General features: G+C 42.9%; 1 protein-coding gene across 1 annotated transcript; it reads left to right on the plus strand.

Moving 5' to 3' along the window:
* The first annotated feature begins 373 nt into the window (after nucleotides 1-373).
* LOC119503627 (SNF-related serine/threonine-protein kinase-like) lies at nucleotides 374-20,071 on the plus strand. Its single transcript, XM_037795490.1, has 8 exons — nucleotides 374-623; nucleotides 4,638-4,994; nucleotides 6,055-6,273; nucleotides 8,162-8,408; nucleotides 13,928-14,069; nucleotides 15,399-15,611; nucleotides 15,750-15,884; nucleotides 17,404-20,071. Exons 2-8 carry the CDS (start codon nucleotides 4,872-4,874, stop codon nucleotides 18,731-18,733), a joined length of 2,409 nt encoding a protein of 802 aa, XP_037651418.1. The 5' UTR covers nucleotides 374-623; nucleotides 4,638-4,871; the 3' UTR covers nucleotides 18,734-20,071.
* The last annotated feature ends 228 nt before the right edge of the window (nucleotides 20,072-20,299 follow it).

Consider the following 20,299-nt stretch of genomic DNA (forward strand, 5'->3'; position numbering starts at 1 on the left):
TTGTGGGTCTCAGAGGGTTAAAGAAACAAATTAATTAATAAAATCATCAAATTAATAATCAAGTTTTACAACTCAAAATGTTATAGGCTACAAAAATAGATTTAAGGGGAGTTATAATTTAAGAGGAATATTTAATTTGAAAAAGCATTGTGTTCGTACCTACTCCTTTTTGGACACTATTACTCTTGTTTTGTTTGTTATAATTTTGTATCTGTTTTTATTTATTTTTTTATGTTCGAAATAAAGTCATTCATTAATTAATTAATTAATTAATTAATTAATTCATAGTAGGATATATTGGTTTTATTTTGAAAGCTGAACTTCCGGTATCATCCTGCTACCTGTGTGTCTTTGACGCAGCTGAGAGAGAGAGAGCGCGAGAGAGAGAGAGAGGGAGCGAGAGAGAGAGAGGGAGGTTTAGTTTACAGTGTGACAGACTTACACGGGGACTCATTGGACTAGTCGTTGCCCGGTTCTCTGTCAGTCGGTCCCGGTAGTGTTAAACTGAACGCCGGAGGATTTCATCCCCGTTAAACCGGCCCGTGGCTCCGCAACACTCCCGCAGGTTTAAAGAGGAGCCGACAGGACGTGTTGGTGTTGGAGCTGCTCCACATCTCTCTGTGGTGAGTAGGACCGCATGCAGGCTGATGCTGTTGTGGGCCCGGTGGAGGAATATGTGTCAGCTTAAGCTTCAGCTCCCAGTAGGGGACTGTGTTTTATTTTATAAATGCGCATCCTTGTTATCATGCTGCCCGTGTCTTCTCTCCTCTCTCCTCTCATGTGTTGGCGCAGGCTGCTCTGCTCTGCGCTGTCATGTTATTGTGGCTGCAGCCAGCAGGCATGTTGACAGTAGAGGGGGGTTGGACGGGTCCCAGATGGGCAGCAGGCAGCACCTATGCAGGGATAACTGAGCACAGTGAAGGAGCACAACAATCCTAATATATGCCAGTATATTATGACTTCAAGTGTTCCTGTGGTACTGTGTAGAGAGTCTACAGTGATGGTGTCTTTATTATAGTCCTATAATAACACCACACAGACAAGATGATGCAGTTATTGTGCTCTTTGTATATGCATATAGGACATTCTTGAAGGCTGCACATATTGTGAAAGAGAGTCCAACAGAAAAAAATCACTATATTGTTCCTGTATTATTTTAATTTATAGGGACTTACCATATCTATATAGCACCTTATGCTACCCTTTATAATATTTTCTGTCATATTTACTTCCCAACCTGGGTACTAAGGTTTCCTGCAAGGAGTTGCAAGTATATTCTAAGGGGGTCTTGAGAATATTAGGATAGGGGAAAAAAAAACATGTTCCTGCTACTTAAAATGATGTAGTGTTGTCACAATACTGGATTTTCTAACTTTGACACAATACCTTGAAAAATATTGATATTAATTTTTGATACCGCGGGGAAAATTGACACAACATTGAGGGAATACAATTTAAAATTTGTATTAAAAGATAAATAGCGGTGTATGTGGGAGAAGAGAGAGCAGAAAGCGCAGCTCGTACCTGTGTAACAATACTGCAGAAAATGAGTATTGAACGATTGAAATATTCAGTATCGATATGTATTGATGCTAGGGCTGTGTATTGGCAAGTATCTGGCGATACGATACGTGTAGCAATTCAATATATTGCGATATATATTGCGATACGGTAATCAAGGCGATATATTGCGTTTTTTACTAATTTAACTTTTGGAAAACTTTAAAAGTTTAAAGAACACACCGTTTAATAAACCAGTTTTGAATAGGCAAAAATATGCAAAAGAAAAAACCTGCATGTTTTTTTTACCTAAAACTGCATGTGATTATCATAAAGTGGGCATGTCTGTAAAGGGGAGACTCGTGGGTACCCATAGAACCCATTTTCATTCACATATCTTGAGGTCAGAGGTCAAGGGACCCCTTTGAAAAGGGTCATGCCAGTTTTTCCTCGTCAAAACTTAGGGCATGTTTGGAGCGTTATTTCGCCTCCTTCGCGACAAGCTTCTATAAGATGCTTGATACCAATGGATTCCTTAGGTTTGCCAGTAACTTTTAGCTTTAAAACTCAGCCCGCAACAACCTCCCAAAGATCGAATAGCGGCCGGGCCTGACGGTGGGCTGTTGGCTTTTTAAGAGGTTAATTAAAAATCTGTACGGTGTTTTGGAGAATGGATACAGTATCGCACAACATGATATCGCGATAATCATGTGTATTGATATGTTCTTACACCCCCTATCGATACTTGGATATTTTTGACTGACTACACCTCTGATTTTTACTTTTTATGGTATAATTTCAGGCTCATATAATCAAATCTGTAAGTGGTGATTTGCCAAACAGTTGGAAACCGTTGCATTATTGTGCCATTGGCGACCAAATTTTTGTCTTTAATTGCTTACCATCGGCAGTTTGTCCAAAGTATTTGCCTGTTACCTAACTTATCTTCGACACATTGATATCAAATGTACCAGGAAACTGATTCCAGCCAACCACAGACTTGATAACCCTCATATCAGGCTCTGAGAGCGGAGCAGCTCTCATAACAGGTCCTTGACCTCGTATGTGTGTTTATTTATGTGCACACTATGCTACCTTGTGAATCAATACACCACAAGCACCTTGAACAGTTACACAACCGACCTCAAAGCGTGCACGAATGCTACACTACTGTACATTGTCAGAACATCAAGTGCATTTTCTCAATTTGTAATTCACCCATCACCTGCTTTAAACCGACCAAGTGATTACACGCACACACACACACTCTTGAGGTAAATAAGAGGTCTGGATTTTAGACGAGCAGATCCAGGCCAACACACCCGCTCAGCACCACACTACAGCCTACATTGATCTCACCTAACCTGCCCTGTCAGTGTGCCACAGACGTCTGTATGTGTGTGTGTGTGTGTGTGTGAGTGTGTGCACATGAAAGCAGGCACAAGTGAGTATGTGTCTCCTTTCATGGCTTCAGTTGTTGAAACATCAACACCTACAGTGTTGTCAGTGTCGAAGAATTCAGCGGAGTTTACTTTTGTGTCTGTGAGTGTGTGAGAAAGCGAGACAGATAGAGATGTCAGCTTCCTATTAAAAGAAAAATGACTCACACTTTTCTCACAGGAACAATCCCCCAACTGAGGATCACATAAAAAAACCCTAAGAGCTTTTTAGGCTTTCAAAGTTTCATTTGAGCAACCACAGACTGCCGGTGGGTTAGAGACGTCTTTTTTTACTGTGTCTAGTTATGTTGATAGGCGTGTTCCCTGGCAACAGTTTCCAGTTGTATCTGTGAATCCAGGTGAGTGGGACACACCCGGGTGAAGATAACCTCCCAGGAATGTTCTTCCTGCCTGTACATTGTGTGTGTTTTTTCAGTCTCCGTGGGCTCGGAGTCGGTACACAGGTAGATTCTTGGAAGAGGAATGCCATGCCTCCCCTGGAGGCGTTTCATAATCAGGGCTGTGCTGTAAAACACGGCATGACGATAGTAGCGTCTGGTGAACGGAGCGGAGGGAGGGTTAGACGTGTGCGCAGCGAGATGATTAGTTTGGAATAGTTTTGTTCAAATGATGCAACATTAATTATGAAAAACTAAATATAGCAGAGAACCATTGGACAATCATGTAATAGAGCTGGAGAAAATAGTCAATTAATTCATAAGTAGATTAACAGGATAGTAATCGGCAATAGTTTTAATAATCATTTAAGTCATTTAATCAAGAAAAAATTAAATATTTGCTGGTTCCTGGTTCTCAAATGTGACTATTTTTTCTATTTTTTCTCTGTTTGATATCATTGTTAATTGAATATCTTTGGGTTTAGGACTGTAAGTCTGACAAAACATTTGAAGACGTCACCATGGGATTTTAAGAATTTTTTACTCTCCTTTTAATCATTTCATACACTTAAACAATTAATTTACTAATGATATAAATATCAACAGATTAATCGTAATAGTACTTTCAAACTACTAATACTAGTACTTTTCAAAGCTGTGTTACTGAACCATGGTAAGAGTTAGCGTTAGTGTATAAACTAGGGCTGTCAATCGATTAAAATATTTAATCACGATTAAACGCAAATTAATTGCACATTTTTTATCTGTTCATAATATACCTTGACTTATTTGTCAAGTATTTAATACTCTTATCAACATGGGAGTGGGCAAATATGCTGCCTTATACAAATGTATGTATATATTTATTATTGGAAATCAAAATTGCATTTGATTATCATAAAGTGGGCATGTCTGTAAAGGGGAGACTCGTGGGTACCCATAGAACCCATTTTCATTCACATATCTTGAGGTCAGAGGTCAAGGGACCCCTTTAAAAATGGCCATGACAGTTTTTCCTCGCCAAAATTTACACATTATGCGGTACCTCTTAAACATCAGCGTGTTAACAATGTCATTGCGAGCATTGGTAGTCATGTATGTGCAGCCTTGCAGAGCTGTTATGGTTATGTAACTATGATACTGACATGCGGGGAATGTGGCATGAGGACAACCGTCCATCAGACAGGTTCCTGACTCAGTTCAGCCGGAATTCCTCCAAAGCAGTGACGCGGTGTCATATTGTCGTTATGATTGGGTGAATTTTGATTCCCGCCCTTTCTTGTACCATGTTCACCCTCAGATCACGAGAAGATGGGATTGAATTGAGCACCGGCAGGCAGCGCAGCAGGACAGAGCTCTGTGAATATTTGCTGTCACCATCCAGCAAATCCCTGAAGCTCCCTCCAGAGACCCGGACTGAACCGCCGCCACAAACCTCACCTAACTTCAACCTACTCGGGAGGAGATGGAGAACTGACCGGAGACCAGCAGGCAACAGAAGGCAGCTCTTCCTTCCCCCCGTCCACCAGCAGCCATGGCGGGGCTCAAACGTCATCGTGATGGGAAGATCGCCGGGCTGTATGACCTGGACAAGACGCTGGGCCGCGGACACTTTGCTGTGGTCAAACTGGCCCGACACGTATTCACTGGAGAAAAGGTGCGCTCGTCCATGTCTGAACATGCAAAGAGGAATGTTTTGAAACCAGTGAAGGAATTTTGTTCATATTTAAATAGCTGTCGGCCTCACCCTGAGAGACAGACATTCCAGAGAAGGGTGACGAGTAACGCCCGTAGGCATTTGAGTAACGTCTGTAAAGTGAGATGAGTGGATTGATTTGCCAACGTATTGTGTTGATCTTGGCTTTTGTGAATGTCTTAGCATCACATGATTGTCTTAATGTTGATTCTAGAGATGTTTCCCAACTGATAAGACCAAACACTACATACTTTTAGTAACTTTCCTGTTTGATAATCATCTTTAGTATCGGCACTACACATCAGCAATTAGCTGCTTCAATCCAAAAGCGTCAATAGCCTGTAAAGCAGGGGTTCCCAACCTTAGGGGGTCGCCAAAGATCACAGGGGGTGCGACAGGATTTGTCTGTTCTGAGGTTGTCAAAATATTTTTTTTTTAATGTATAACTAAAATCATAATAACATGCTTACTGGATAATTTATACAAAAATATCTGTATATAGAACTATTTGAAAAGATATATATTTCTTTGCTACAAAATCTAATGAAATATTCAGCTTCGATCCATATTTGTTGGCGTTTAGCATTTCAAAAACAACATTTTCACTGTGGTCATTTGCTCTCCCACTTGACTCACACAAAGCGAGGCACGCACCTGTATTAACGGGGCGGTCTAGCAGCAAACAACCCCACAAATTACATTTATTTAACCACAATAAGAAAAAAATTAATTTCGACTGTAACACTAATATAGTAAATTAATTAAGTCGTTCCAAAAACGTAACAAGGCTTTATTTATGTTGACGAAACTGACGAGTTATATTCATTAAAGCAAGTTGATTTAATACAGAAAGACTAATGTAATACACTGAACCACTTAATTCAAACTGAGGATTTTGTTTGAGGTTTTTTTGTGTGATGACGTCGGGGGCGGGGGGGTCTCAGCTCTACAGTATGCAAAAGCTGCTGCCGATAGTTGTAGATTCATCAGTTCTCTTTTTCTCTTTACGTTGCTCTTCTAGGTCGCAGTGAAGGTGATAGATAAGACTAAGCTGGACCCGGTGGCGCGTGGGCACCTATTCCAGGAGGTGCGATGCATGAAGATGGTGCAGCACCCCAACGTGGTGCGCCTCTACGAGGTCATCGACACGGCCACCAAGCTCTACCTCATCCTGGAACTGGGGGACGGAGGAGACATGTACGACTGCATCATGAAGCACGACGGAGGCCTCACTGAAGAGGTGAGTGGGGTTGTGGGCAACAGAGTGGCCATGAGGTTGAATATAGACCTGGACTGAAGTGTCCTTGACTAAGGGGCTCTCTACCATCTCCAGGGGTTGCTCAAGATAAAGCAAAAGAACGGAGATCAATAAAGTATCATATTAATATTAATTCTCCTAAGACTCTCCAGGGAAAAGAATTTGAATCTACTTCTTTTTTTTACAATTTTAGTTGAGACTACTTTGTGGGAATGCAGTGAAGGACACTTCAAAGGTAGTTAGAAGCTCACCAATGCATCGCGCATACAGATTTCTTTAAAGTTAATCAATTCCAGACACCAGGAGGCAACCGTGTGACATTGAAAGCTATAACATTACAAGTTAAGCAGGGAAAAGGGATGAGATGTTCTCAAACTCTGCAATGGTAACAGTGGCTTTTTGTAAATGTTTTATGTACCCTCGCTGGTTGGTTTTGTGGTAAAATAAGTTACAATAACAGTTGGCATGTTTTGTTAGATTGGTGCATGTTATACTGTGAAGAATTAGTTGTGATATTGAAAATTCTGTATTTTTTACAATACAACATGTAAAGCTAGGGTTGGTAATATTGAGAAACTAGCAAGAGTACACTTGATTTTAAAAATGATTCAACTGAAAATCCGAGCCCAGTTTTGACAACTCTTTTCCAATGAAAGTAGCTTGCAGTACTAGCACCAAAAGTCACTAATGGCACTTTCACAAGCCAACATTTAGTCGGTTTTAATCAAACCGTGGTGCGATTTGTTCAGGCAGTTGTGAATGCAGTAATCGTACTCTGGTGTAGACCAAAACAACTGGTCATGTTGAGATGGACACAGGTTAAACGACACGTTAACATGAGTGGCAGAGGACTGACCTGGACTTCTGCAGAAGTCTGATGATTGCTTGACATCTGGGCCAAAGAGATCATACAAAATATGCTGAATAAAGTCCACAAAAATAGTGACATTTATAAAGTCATAAACTGGAGGAGAAGGGATCTTATGCACAGTAGATCAGCCGAGTCAAAGAGAAACAACGTTGACACAATATATCAAAGTCCGCGATTCCCTGCATAGATTTGGCAGCTCTCAAGATGAAAAAGATAAATTTGCTCCTTCGTACACGCCCCTCAGTAAGTTACTTTTTTAATGTGGTCCGCTCTAATTTGTGCACTGAGAAACCGAACCAGACTAAATAGAAAACTAACCAAAAGTATAAATTTCACTCTGATTGGAAGTAGCCAAACGGACTATGGCTTGTAAAGGCGCCATAAATCTAGCAAGAAAGTCGCCAAGTCGACAACACAGACAGCCTGTCCCTTCAGGCTTCCCTCCAAAGTCACTCCCCCAAAATTATCATTATGAACGTAAACAACAAACGATGAAATGATAGGACAGGTTTATTACAGTCCTGCGACAGCCACAGATACCTTTCTTTTTTTTTTTTGCTGTCGGGATGTAATGAGAAATTCAACAAATATAACAAAATATGTTTTTGAAATTGATTACCAACCCTTGCTTAAAGGAAGTACTGTACACTTATTCGCTTTCTTGTACAGAGTTAGATAGAAGGGAACATTTCATACCACTCTCTCTCATTTCTGTCTCTTAAGTATGAAGCTAAAAGCAGACGATAGCGTAGCTTTGCATAAAAACTGGAGTGGGGGGGCGGGAGACAGCTAGCCTGGTTTCGATCTTCTCATGTCTCAGCAAGAAGTGTTGAACTATTGCTTTGAATTGTCTACAAAGGCTAATTGCTAGTTGTTGGTTAGATGTGACTGTGCGTCTTGTTGTGTTTGCTGTCTTACAAACTCCCAAACTGACATGCTTATTATGTCAAGATACATTACTAATGCTTGCTACCATTCCTGCCTCTCCTCCTCTCCAAGGTGGCCAAGTGTTACTTCGCCCAAATTGTCCACGCCATCTCCTACTGCCACCGGCTGCACGTGGTGCACAGGGACCTGAAGCCGGAGAACGTGGTGTTCTTCGAGAAGCAGGGCGTCGTCAAGCTCACCGACTTCGGCTTCAGCAACCGGTTTCAGCCCGGGAAAACACTCAACACCTCCTGCGGCTCGCTGGCCTACTCTGCTCCCGAAATCCTGCTGGGGGACGAGTACGACGCTCCCGCTGTGGGTAAGTCTAAAGGGCTGACAGCCTGGGTGACGTAGCGGGGGAGTTATCTAATCTGATTTATCAAAGTTACAGCTTTTACCTTCACCGGGACGGGACGCTGCCTCGGTCCGTAGTCCAGTGTGTGCTCCCCGCAGCAGGACACGCTGTCCTCTAATACTGTATATCAGCCTGGTTAACTTTCACATTCACACACTCTCTGACCCACTGATAGCTCTGAATGCACTTTGACCATACTGTATGACCCACAGTACCCTGCAGACAGCTGGCAGCCTTATCAGCCAGCTGATAGAAGGAAGCTCAGATCGCGTTAGTGTACCAGGCAGTTTGGAAATTAGACTATAACTTAACCCACAGAATTGCCTCGTCCTACACCTGCAGTTTATTTTTTGTCTGCGGGTATCCGTTCATTGACAGTCATGGCCTTTCTGTGTATAATAAAATCTGATATCAGATCAGGCTGAAATTGGTTTCCTCAGCACTCTCCAGCACCATCACCTACCCCTCCGTCTCTCCCATCGATAGTGGTACCAATCCTTGCTGAGCCACAGCTTAGATATTCAATCAAAATGTAATGGAAAAGAAATGAAACAGAGGCGTGCAGATTCGAAGGGGGGGGAGAGAAACAAGAGTGAAAGAGGCAGAGCGAGAAACAGCATCAGTAGTCCCTCTGTCTACCCAGAGGCCACTGCGTCAGAGCAAGGGAGAAGCATTTTCTGTTTTTCTGACTGAGTGGATTCGCAGTGGCTATTTTCTTCTTCTGTCTGCCTTCTCTCTTTTTATGGCAAAGCAGATATGTCGCTCCTTTAAATATTGGAAGTGGAGTAATAACAATGATTTGACTGCATGTGTGAGGTCAGCTGTCCTGTAAAAGCCTGTCTGACCCAGATGACAAATCAGATGTTGACGGACATGTTCAGTGCACGTGTGTTCATGTCCTCTGGTGTGTTCATGCCGCCCGTGCCGCTATTGTTCATTCAGCTGAGATGATGATGTTTTGATGGCGGGGGATTATCCACCCAGCCGGGATGTACTATTGTGTGATTCTATCAGGCTGAACGGAGGCCAGAAGTCCTGACATTCGGGGCTTTGAGGTAACCTGGCCCGGGATGGCATCGCTGCCAAGACACCTGCCGACAGTCGGTTGGGGTGCTGAGGTTTGCTGGTGACGTGCCAGGTGGCGGCGAGCCCGGTTTTGTCGCAGAGATAAAGAGGCTGCTGTCCTCGCTCGCTAGTCGGACCTGTTTGGAGTTTTGTTAATCTTTTGAGGAAGTGCTGAAAATAAGTTGAGATGAGAAGTGATCCAGAATAGAGGGAGGATGATGCACCAGCAAAGAAGCAGAGAAAAAGCAATTTATTAATTCAAGGTGTTTAATGCTTCTACCAGCAGAAACCCTTTCGGTAACACTTTATAATAACCATCAATAATGAATGGTAAATTGATAGCTGTCAGTGTGTCAGTGTGCTGACTTGACTATGACTTGCCCCAAACTGCATGTGATTATCATAAAGTGGGCATGTCTGTTAAGGGGAGACTCGTGGGTACCCATGGAACCCATTTTCATTCATGTATCTTGAGGTCAGAGGTCAAGGGACCCCTTTGAAAATGGCCATGACAGTTTTTTCTCACCATCATTTAGCATTAGTTTGGAGCGTTATTTGACATGTTTGGTACCAATGGATTTCTTAGGTTTTCTAACCTAGGTTAGAACACATTAAAAAAAAGCACAACATAAATTATAGCAGTACTTATTATTAGGAAACATTATTAATTATCATTTCTTTGTCTGATAACAGTAAAATAACTTTCAAAAATATTAACGAAAGTTTAATTAAGTATCAATTTACCATTTAATAATGATTATTATAAAGTGTTACCACACTTTCTTTATCATTCCCTCACATGTTAACTGTAGGACTAAGGCTGCAAATAACAATAATTTTTTATTATTGATGAATCTGTTGTTTACTTTCTCAATTAATCGTTCAATAAAATGACAAAAAAAAAAGTGAAATACATTCTCCCAGAAGGAGTGAAACAGTGAGTGAATATAATGAATTTTGAGGACTGAATAATATGTGAAATGTTATTTTTATGCAGCGAATTAGAAGGAATTAACAGGTTTAACACAGTGAACGAAGTGCTATGAAAAGACGCCTGCCTCTATTTGCCTCTGATGTTATGCAGTGTGTGGGCTCTCTCCTTTTTTTGTCTCCAGTAAATGGAAAAGTTAAATATAGATTTCTTCTTCCTCTTCAAGAAGCACAAGCTGCACTTCAGAAAAATTAACTTACCTAATAGCAATTACAAAGAGCATATCCTGGACGCATGCATAATTTAGAGCATATCTGTGCATAGTGAACATGCACAAGTGGGAGGACTTTGTAGAAAAAGATGTTACATAATGATCAGCATGGACAGGATGCTGGACTTGGCCCACTCGGGGTTAACAGTGTCAAGACATAAAGAAGTGCTTGTTGGTTATCTGAGGGAAGCAATTAGTGTTAAAATGCAACGAGAGGCAACATGAAGGGGATGTTTACACTCCCAGCTGTCGCCAATAAGTAGCCGCCGTCGTTACATGTAGCTCAAGTGAGGCTAATGTGCAGTGACGCGAACGGGCGTTATCCAGTGATGTGTCAGCCATCTGGTTTATAAATAAAGTTATCGAGGAAGGAAGTTTGGCGGACCGCTGCTGACGCAAGTAATGAGGGAGCAGGGTCACGGTTGCTAGGATACGTTGGCTAGGGGTAAGATGGTGGTGGGGACTGCAGCAGCGTTTTTTTGCTCCCTCCATCAGCAGTATGAGACGCTCCTTCACAGCCTCGGAGCAATAAATACTCGCCACCCACAGTAAACTGGCACATTTTACTTTGCCAGATTGAAATCTCCAGCGTATCCTGGCAAACTGCATGATGGGAAAGACACAGATCACCGGGGGGTGCTGTGGAGGACAAACCCACTTTAGTTTACCCAGTTCACAACCTTTGTTTTGCAGAATTAATATCAAACTGATGCTATACGTGAGCATCGATACGTCTGCTGTTGTCTTTTGGAGAAGAAGTCAACAGCTTCACAGGAAGTTATTTTACATTTCTGGTTAATATTCAGAGGAAGAACTGATAATTGGCCTGAGCAGTTTTTGCAGCAATGGCAGAGAAAGCTTCATCAACAGAGAAAAAGTCACTTTGTTTGATCAAATAGTGATGTAGCCGCAGCAATAGGCGCTTACTACCAGAAATGCCACTAAAAAGACAGGTAGTAAACCCCAAAGACTGGCACTTTAAAGCTGCAATAATCAATATTTTTTACAACAATTAGTCAAATGACTATGTGCAATGTTAAAGCGGTCGCTCATGGTGACAAACCCACAGAGAATTATCACCCAACTCTGCAGCTCACCTCACTTTCACAAAGCTTTTTAGCGTCTTTGAGGTCATTGTTTTTGTTTCACAGCCCACAATTTTTACTGTTGTGGTTCACTCTCACGGCTCTCATCAACCCTCCAGCTGGTAGTTAAAGTCAGTCAAATTAGTCAGCATAATGATGTCAGTAACAAGAAACAACGTGTGGGTCAAGCATCATCACAAGTTTCATAAATGTAAACAGTTTTAATCATATTGTACAGCAGCTGGAATGATTTATAACTGCGGACTTGAAATCAAATTATTAAAAGATTAAATGAATGTCCTGTTTGTAAAGAATAAAAATCACTTTATCCAAGACTGGATGGTATAGCCGGCAACTGGCCCTGAATTTTCCCGTTATTCTGGGAAAATGTACTGTTTGGTATCTCCAATAACAATAATAAAACACATAATCAATTTGATGATTATTTTTGCAAAGTATCACATTCATAAATCCAAATTTAGCCATTCTAAACCTTTTTAAAAAAAAAATAGTATCAAAAAATAAAACTAAACAGCAGGCCTACTTTAAAGTGGCACTTCTTAAAATTTCAGTCCTGGTCGATTTTGAATTTCTATTTGAGTGAAAACAATGGACTTGTGCTCAGAGCTAATCAGTCTGGAGTCTTTTTGTTGATACATCAGCATAGAAATGGAACAGAAGAAATATATTTCTATGTACATGAGCTTCAAGTTTTCAAAATTGTGTGCATACTTCCATTTCTTGTGTATAACATTATTATTACAGCATTATCTTCTGGGAATGTCAGCCACAGACACTCAGTTCGTAATACTGCAAACATATAAATATTGCAATACTTTCATCAGTGGGCCAAAAGCTCAATCACCATTGCGTTACCTCCTTCGGCGACAGATAGTGACTCAACAGACATTTATGTAAATGAAAATCTTTGAGATTTTCACTTTAAAAGGCTCTGATAGATTGGTCATATGCTACCGGCGCAGAACCAAATGGCAGACAAACTAAATTAACAACTAGCTGGCCAGAAACACGACTCAGAATTAATGCAAATGTTGCTGTCTGCTGGATGTGTATAGCAGAGCTGCAACGATTAATTGATTAGTTGTCAACTATTCAATTAATCGCCAACCATTTTTCTCTGATTCCAGCTTCTTAAATGTGAATATTTTCTGGTTTCTTTACTCCTCTATGAGAAGAAAACTGAATATCTTTGAGTTATGGACAAAACAAGATGTCATCTTGGGCTTTGGGAAACACTGATGAGCAACAATTTTCACCATTTTCTGACATTTTATAGACCAGACAACTAATCGATTAATCAAGAAAATAATAGTGTATAGTTTATAAGGTGATATGTTAATGTTGTGTTTTACAGCTTGTTCTGCTGCCCCAAAGTGGCCAAAAAAATCAATTAACACAGCTTTAAAAATGGAGAAAGATATTGTAAATCAACTGACTTTTGCTGCTATTCATGCTGCTCACAAAGAAGAAGAAACGCTATTTTATTTACCCACTGCATTATTTCATATCGCACAACACGTAAAGCCCCAAATCTTGCTGTTATTATTCCAGAGTCGCTGTGAAACAGAGGTCAACATACTGACTATGAAGCTTTTATGCCGCTGTCACTCTGCTCGTAGTCAGTGTATGACTGCAGGATGTGTGTCAGTGGATCATCTTGCTGACCAGAGAGCGCCAGCGAACGCCCCGAGCAAAAAACATTGCTCTTTTTTTAAAAGCGATGGATAATCGGACCGAGAGAACTGTTCCGCGAAATTAGCATTTGTGTGAAGCTCGGAGGGATGAACACGTTAACCCACTTTCCTGGGACTGTGTGTATGTGTGTGAGCATGACGCCGGCGGCAGAGCCTCACCCTTGGTTAGACAGATGTGTCCTAAGCCAGCGCATATTTATGGAAATGGCTCTGATCGAATGTGATTCATGCTTCATTTGAACCGGGGGGAGCTCTTGTTTTTTTAAAATCTAGGTCACTAAGCAGAAAGGATATATGGGCTTCACTTTGTTGGTCTGTCATCCTTTTTTCCCCCCCAAATCTCACTCAGTTCTCATATTATGTGCACACAAGCATCTTTGGTATGAACAGACGGCATCCTCTCTGTGTCTCTGCAGATATCTGGAGTCTGGGGGTGATCCTCTTCATGCTGGTCTGCGGTCAGCCCCCCTTCCAGGAGACCAACGACAGTGAGACGCTCACTATGATCATGGACTGCAAATACACAGTGCCTCCTCACATCTCCCATGCATGCAGAGAGTGAGTAACACGCACATACACGCACAGATGGATGGACGGAGTACTCTGCAGGTGCTGCATATTTCATGTTTATAGATGTGTGAAGACAAGAGAGGCAAAGAGAGAGAAGAAGAGGAGGAGGAGAAGGAGGCGACGGCCTCTCTTCTGCTGCCCCTCGTTGTCCTGCTTTCACTCGGCGCCGCAGTCAGCTGCTCCGCCAGAGATGCAGCGCTGCGTTAAAGTGTATCTAATGCACCCGTTAAAATCGGCCCTCTATTTTTAACATTGTGAGGGTTGAGCGATGCTTCAAAGCAGAACAGGGCAAAAAGAGGTGCTGAATACGCTTTTGAATGACTGCAGCTTTGAAAACACATTCATTAGTTGGTGTTGAGTTGAAATATTGGCAACACGTCCTGATTCATGTGTTTGTTTGAACCCCTTAAATAAACAGCACTTCCTATTTTGTGAGTGATTTAGCCAGTGAAGTTGGTGTTATCTTTGCTAGACTGCAAAACAAATGGTAAAGGTGGATAGCTTGTTTGTTTACAGGATTATCCCCCGTAGGGTTTGACTGATCTGGGCTTTATAAAGGTGCTCTATACGATATTCAGAGGATTAATATAGCAGCAAAACAACTATTTGCTATGTAAAGATATAGCGGAGTAATGTCTACCTGAGCAGAGAATGAAGTCGTTCTCCTTCTGCGTGTGTTGTAATCAGAGCCTCTTCTCGCTTTGTTGTGCCGGCCGCACATGCCTTTTAGTGCATGGTTAACACTGTTAGCTCTGTTGCAGTTGTTTTCACTGTTAGCGCTGTTTGCACCGTTAGCTGCAGGCCATTGGCTCAGCCGTCGCCATGTTGAGAGCCATGTGGAGGCAATAGAAATGCTCTGAATTTAGCCCCTTTAAAGGCAAACACTAATAACTGAGCTCTTGGATATCAGCTGCAGAGGTGATATTTTGTCTAATATCTTTGTATTTTACCATTTGTTGTGCCAGCAGAGATATTGATTGATTACATTAAAAGTATGTTAAATTAATAAAGTGCATCTTACCGCTCTTGTTGGAGGTGGAAGGCACTGAACAGATTATTTAAAGATTATTTTTTACAACTTTTTACAACCAGAAGTCGGTCTGTAAACTGTGATACATGTTTACAGCAGACAGTTTGGGTTATCATTTTACCATTAGCCTTTATTTTCTCTTCCAGATAAGTTTGGCTAACCTGGGGGTTTGTTTAAAACCCGTCCAAATGCCCGCTCATGAACATATTTATCACAAATACTATGGAAATATTAGTGTGTGTCTGTAGGTCCTCCATAATACTGACCCCCTCTGTGATTCCCTCCAGCCTTATAGCCCGTATGCTGCAGAGGGACCCCAAGAAGAGAGCGACCCTAGAGGAGATCGGGGCCCACGAATGGCTTCAAGGTGTCGACCCCTCGCCGGCCACCAAGCTGTCCACCCCTCTGGTGTCCCATCGCAGCCTGTCGGAGGAGGAGCACGGCTCCATCATCCAGCGCATGGTGCTGGGCGGCATCGCAGACCGAGACACCATCACTGAGTACGTGTCATGCAGCATTGCAGCTATTCTCTCCTGTGTAATCTCCAAAAAAACCCGCCGTGGTTCACAAGTCCAACTAAAGCTTAATACCTGTGTGTGTTTTGGAATTCAAATTGATTTCTCTCTCCGTCTTCTCAGGGCTCTGGAGTCGAATCAGTACAACCACATCACAGCTACGTACTTCCTGCTGGCCGAGAGGATGCTGAGGGACAGGCAAGAGAAGGAACTGCACAGCCAGATACGATCACCCAGCCCCAGCAAGGCCCAGTTCAGGTACACACACACCTCTTCCTGTTGGATTTTTGTTCCCGCTGTATTATCATTAGGCTCGACTTTTAAACGGGAATGTTCTGGAGCTTGTCAGCAGCGTTTGGTACCAGTAATCCAGTCACGGTCGGCCGGCACAAACTCACAGTCTTACACGTTACATAATTTCGTGAGATGGACAGAGTGCTGCCTCTGCAGTGCTGTTTGCTGTCAGTTTCCAAGAGACAAGTTTGACAGCAGATGGAGCCCTTTTTTTCAGCAGGGAATGAAGGACTGACTGAGAATAGAAGAGAAGTTGCAGATCAGCAACATTATCAGGGATGTGCCACCAAAAATATCTTGAAATAAAGGCTCGCATTTTCCTTATTGAGAGAGAGAAAATTAAAGAGATTCATGAATGTTTATAAAAACAGGATGGCTTGCACTAAAATTGCAATCTTGCATATCTAGCAGCTAGATATCTGGTTAGTGTTTAGCGCCTATTCATAGTCTGCAACTCTGACCAAGCTACCTCTCTTTTGGTTCATTATCTCATACACCAAGCTGCCCGTCTGTAATCTATAATTAACCAAGCAGTCGCAATTATGTTGATTATCTCAACTGGTTTAGTGTGTTTTGCATCATGCAAATTCATTAGTTAAAGTTCCAGCTTTTAGACGACTCATGCAGATTCTTACTACTGAAATACAAAAGTGCAACGTGACCATTCCAATAAAAGGATAGTTTGGGTGTTTTGTAGTGGGGTTGTATGAGGTACTTATGCATAGTAGGTGTATTACCTACAGTAGATGGCGGTCAACACGCCCCCAGCTTACGGGGCGGCAACAAAACATATTTTAGCCACCTCAAAGAAAGCCTCACCTAAAATAATCAATATCAGTTGTGTGCACGCTATATTTAGGATGTTTTCTTGCTGTCAGACAGCTATACAGTCTATGTTTCTGGTGGGGAAGTGAAGCTGTTATCTTTGCTCTTGCCAAAGCCACCAGAATCCATTGAAAAAAACTGTAATTTTAGCTGCGGTAGACCAGCAACCCCCGTGTTCTTTTGGTAAAATTAAATTTTCTATCAATGGCAACGGCTTCAGTTCCCTGTCGGAAGCGGCTGTCTCACAGCAGAGTAGAGTGTTTAAAATATTCTAAATATAGCGTACACTTAAACTGTTACTGTCCAGAGTAGTACATTACTTCGGTTCCGTGCGGTAACTCCTGTCTGTTTCTCCAAACTGGGGGGCGTGTCGACTGTCATCTACTGTAGATAATCCACTGACTATAGATAAGTACCTCAATCAACCCCACTTCAAAACACCCAAACTATCCCTTTAATCTGAACTTGATTGTGGGATTAAACCACTCAAACAGAATTAAATATTAACATTGTCTTCATTTGACATTCTTGTTCAAATATATTTAAATCATAAATGTTCAAATGACAACTTTTGGAAGTGTAAATATATAAATACAGTATTGCTTATTCTGTTTAACCCACTAAACCTTGTGTTCTGTGTGTGTTTAACCCTTCACAGGCAGTCCTGGCCCACCAGAGTGGATGTTCACCAGGATGTCAGTGACGGTTTGGGGGGTCCGACTATCTCCCACCCCGGGGGGCCACAGTCACCTGCCCGCAGTGCTGAGAGCCTCCACAAAGGCCCCCGGCCCAAAACGGCTCTGCTGGACGTCAGTCAGCGGCAGGAGAACCACAACCTGGCTTCCAGTCAGCAGCAGCAGCCTGCACGACAGAACCAGGAGAGGGGGCTCAGGCCTCTGGTGAAGCCCCACTCCAACCCCCTCAGGCTGGGTTCCCTGACCTCGGTGGGGCCTTGCAAAACTCGTAGTCCCAGTCTTTTCAGCGTGGAGGAAGACGAGGAAGAAGAAGGGGAGGAAGACAAATGTTTACCCCCTTCTGCGCTACCTGCTCAGGTGGTGCTTCGCTGCAAAGCCTCTTCCTCATCATCTGCTTCCTCTTCTGGTAATCGGCTGACGTCCCGTATGAGCGCTCCAGTTCTTAACCAGATCCATGAGGAGGATAGAGAGGATGAGGAAGAGGAGGAGAGGAGGGAGATGCATGGGTTCGGCCCACCCAAACCCAGCCTCAGCCTCAATCTGAACTCTAGAATATCATCGCTCCCGACGCTCATATCATCGCCACAAACTGTTGGTTTGACAGCACCGGTCGCCGTTTTCACCCCCAGCTCAGAGACTAGCGACGACGACACGGAAAGTCACCACAAACCAGATACGGCGACTGTAGGTGGACGAGGGGATGAGGGAGAAGGGAGGAAGGAGGGTAGAGAGAAAAGGGGATCAGAGCAGGGCAGTCCCTCCAACTGTGCCAGTCCTGGATCAGGTTCGGCCCAAGGCAAGGGCACGGCCAAAGCTGCCAGCGGCCTGGTGGAAAGCTTAAAGCTGATGAGCCTGTGCCTGAGCTCGCAGTTCCACAACCTGACAGGGGGAGGAGGAGGAGGGGGCGGTGGGGGCGGTGGTGGTGGCGGTGGCAGCGGTGGCGTTGTCGTGGGGGACACCCAGGACCGCCCCATGTGGAGGATGTGCATGGGCGGCTCCACCGGTAGCCTGGATAAGGTCTCGCTCCTGGGTGGCCCGTCACCCAGGGGGAACCTGTACCACCACCAACCCCCGCTGGGAGACGTGCTGGCAGACCCGCTGCTGGAGGGCCCCTGCACGGGCACGCTGAGGCTGGGAGAGCTGGATCTAGCCCGGGAGAACCACCGGAACATGAAGAACCGCGTGCTGCAGATGCCTCTGAGCGACAAGACTCTGTCCGTCAACATCCACCGGAGCCCCAAGGAGGGTCTGCTCTGTACTCCCACCCCACACAGCTGCTGCCAGGTCATCTAGAGCGCCGCTGCATCAGCTGCCGCACCTCCACGCTCATCTATACATCCCCTTATCATCACCACTGGCTCACGACTTCACGTTATTTTTGCATTTTATGCCATTTCCTATTATTTAACACTTACGACGGATAACTGGGAGAACGTCCAAATGCCTACTTTGCACATTTTAGAGACGCAAAAAGTCTCCATGGAGGACACTGGGTGCCATGCCAAGCATGTGAAGCACTTTCAGCAGATTAAACAGGACACTAAAGGGACATTTTAACCCACTGGTGGGTTTAGAAAAGAGACATTAAGTACGGATACAGAAGGTGCTCACATCCCTGCTCTTACACACTTAAATATATATATACAGTATACTGTATGCACACATTTTGTGCACACCCACACCTACATCACTCTCTGATAAGCTGACAAAAAGGGAAAAGCTGATGTTTTATTATCATGTTACATATCGTCTTCTGTTGTACTCGATGCTGTTTTTTTAAATGCCATTATTTTTATCTGTTTTGAGATTTTATCCGCTTTTTTTATTCTGACTGAAAGTTACGCCTGTGTTTTCATTCAGAGGATGAAAATGGACAGGAGCACTTGAGTACGATGTTGGCACACACAGTATTTTGTAGTCGATCACTGTTTTATTTTTCTATCTTGCTCCGCAGACTCGGAAAGGAAAAGGCACACTCACTTGTCAAGTCTCTGCGCGGTTACGCGGCGGAGTTTGTACATATGTGAATAACCTCCTAGCAGTACTCTGTACCCGTTGTATTGACGGTAAAGTTGTAAACCTAAATACTAGATATACCATTATGCTTCACTCCTACTGGATAATCAAGGTTTTGGTTGAACCCAGAGTTAGAAATGGCTGGAAAAGAAAATGAAACTAAATTATTATACTGGCAGCTCTTTAAATTCAAAGCGAAGGACCTCTGGGTGGAGCCGAAACCGTGTTCATCCCGTAGCTTTCCAGGATCCACTGTAGCCACTGTTGTAGCGTATTCCAAGACAAAAACAACAAAAGGGGTTTCAATACATAACAACGCCGCCTCGTCAAGTATCGGTCTGTGTAACTGGATGTGTGACCCACCCCTAGTGGAATATATAACTTGACAGTGCATGTGTTTTGCTGTAGCAACCTTACTCTTACCCACTGAGGTCAATCCACCTGCTGTATCTACCTACGTAACAGATTCAAACGGTCACTTTACTGTAGCCTCACAGCAATACCAGCGACTGCAAAATGTACAACAAAAATGGATGTGCCATAAAATCTGTCTTGAGCATATTGTACTGTACGTACTGTATATGATAGAGATCTATTAAAATGAAATGACGTGAACGAAGTCTGTTTCTTGGCTTTTGTTGAGTGAAAGTTGATCTGTGCACAGGTTTAGAGACAGTAGGGTGAGGTGTTTAAAGGAAACTAAAATGACGTGTTGTTGTGCAGCCATATTGAGTTAAATATGAGCAAATCAGAGTAAAAAAAAATTCAAATATATGGCTTTTTGGAGAGTAAATTAATACTTACAGTATTGTTTTACTTGGGAATTTGGATGGACAAAAGTCT

This window comes from Sebastes umbrosus, chromosome 15 (genome assembly GCF_015220745.1).
Source record: "Sebastes umbrosus isolate fSebUmb1 chromosome 15, fSebUmb1.pri, whole genome shotgun sequence".
Taxonomy (NCBI): Eukaryota; Metazoa; Chordata; class Actinopteri; order Perciformes; family Sebastidae; genus Sebastes; species Sebastes umbrosus.

Coding starts and splice junctions, on each gene's coding strand:
- LOC119503627 (XM_037795490.1), top strand. CDS start 4,872: ATGGCGGGGCTCAAACGTCATCGTGATGGGAAGATCGCCGGGCTGTAT. Junction 4,995..6,054: donor ACGTATTCACTGGAGAAAAG/GTGCGCTCGTCC, acceptor TTGCTCTTCTAG/GTCGCAGTGAAGGTGATAGA. Junction 15,885..17,403: donor CCCAGCAAGGCCCAGTTCAG/GTACACACACAC, acceptor AACCCTTCACAG/GCAGTCCTGGCCCACCAGAG.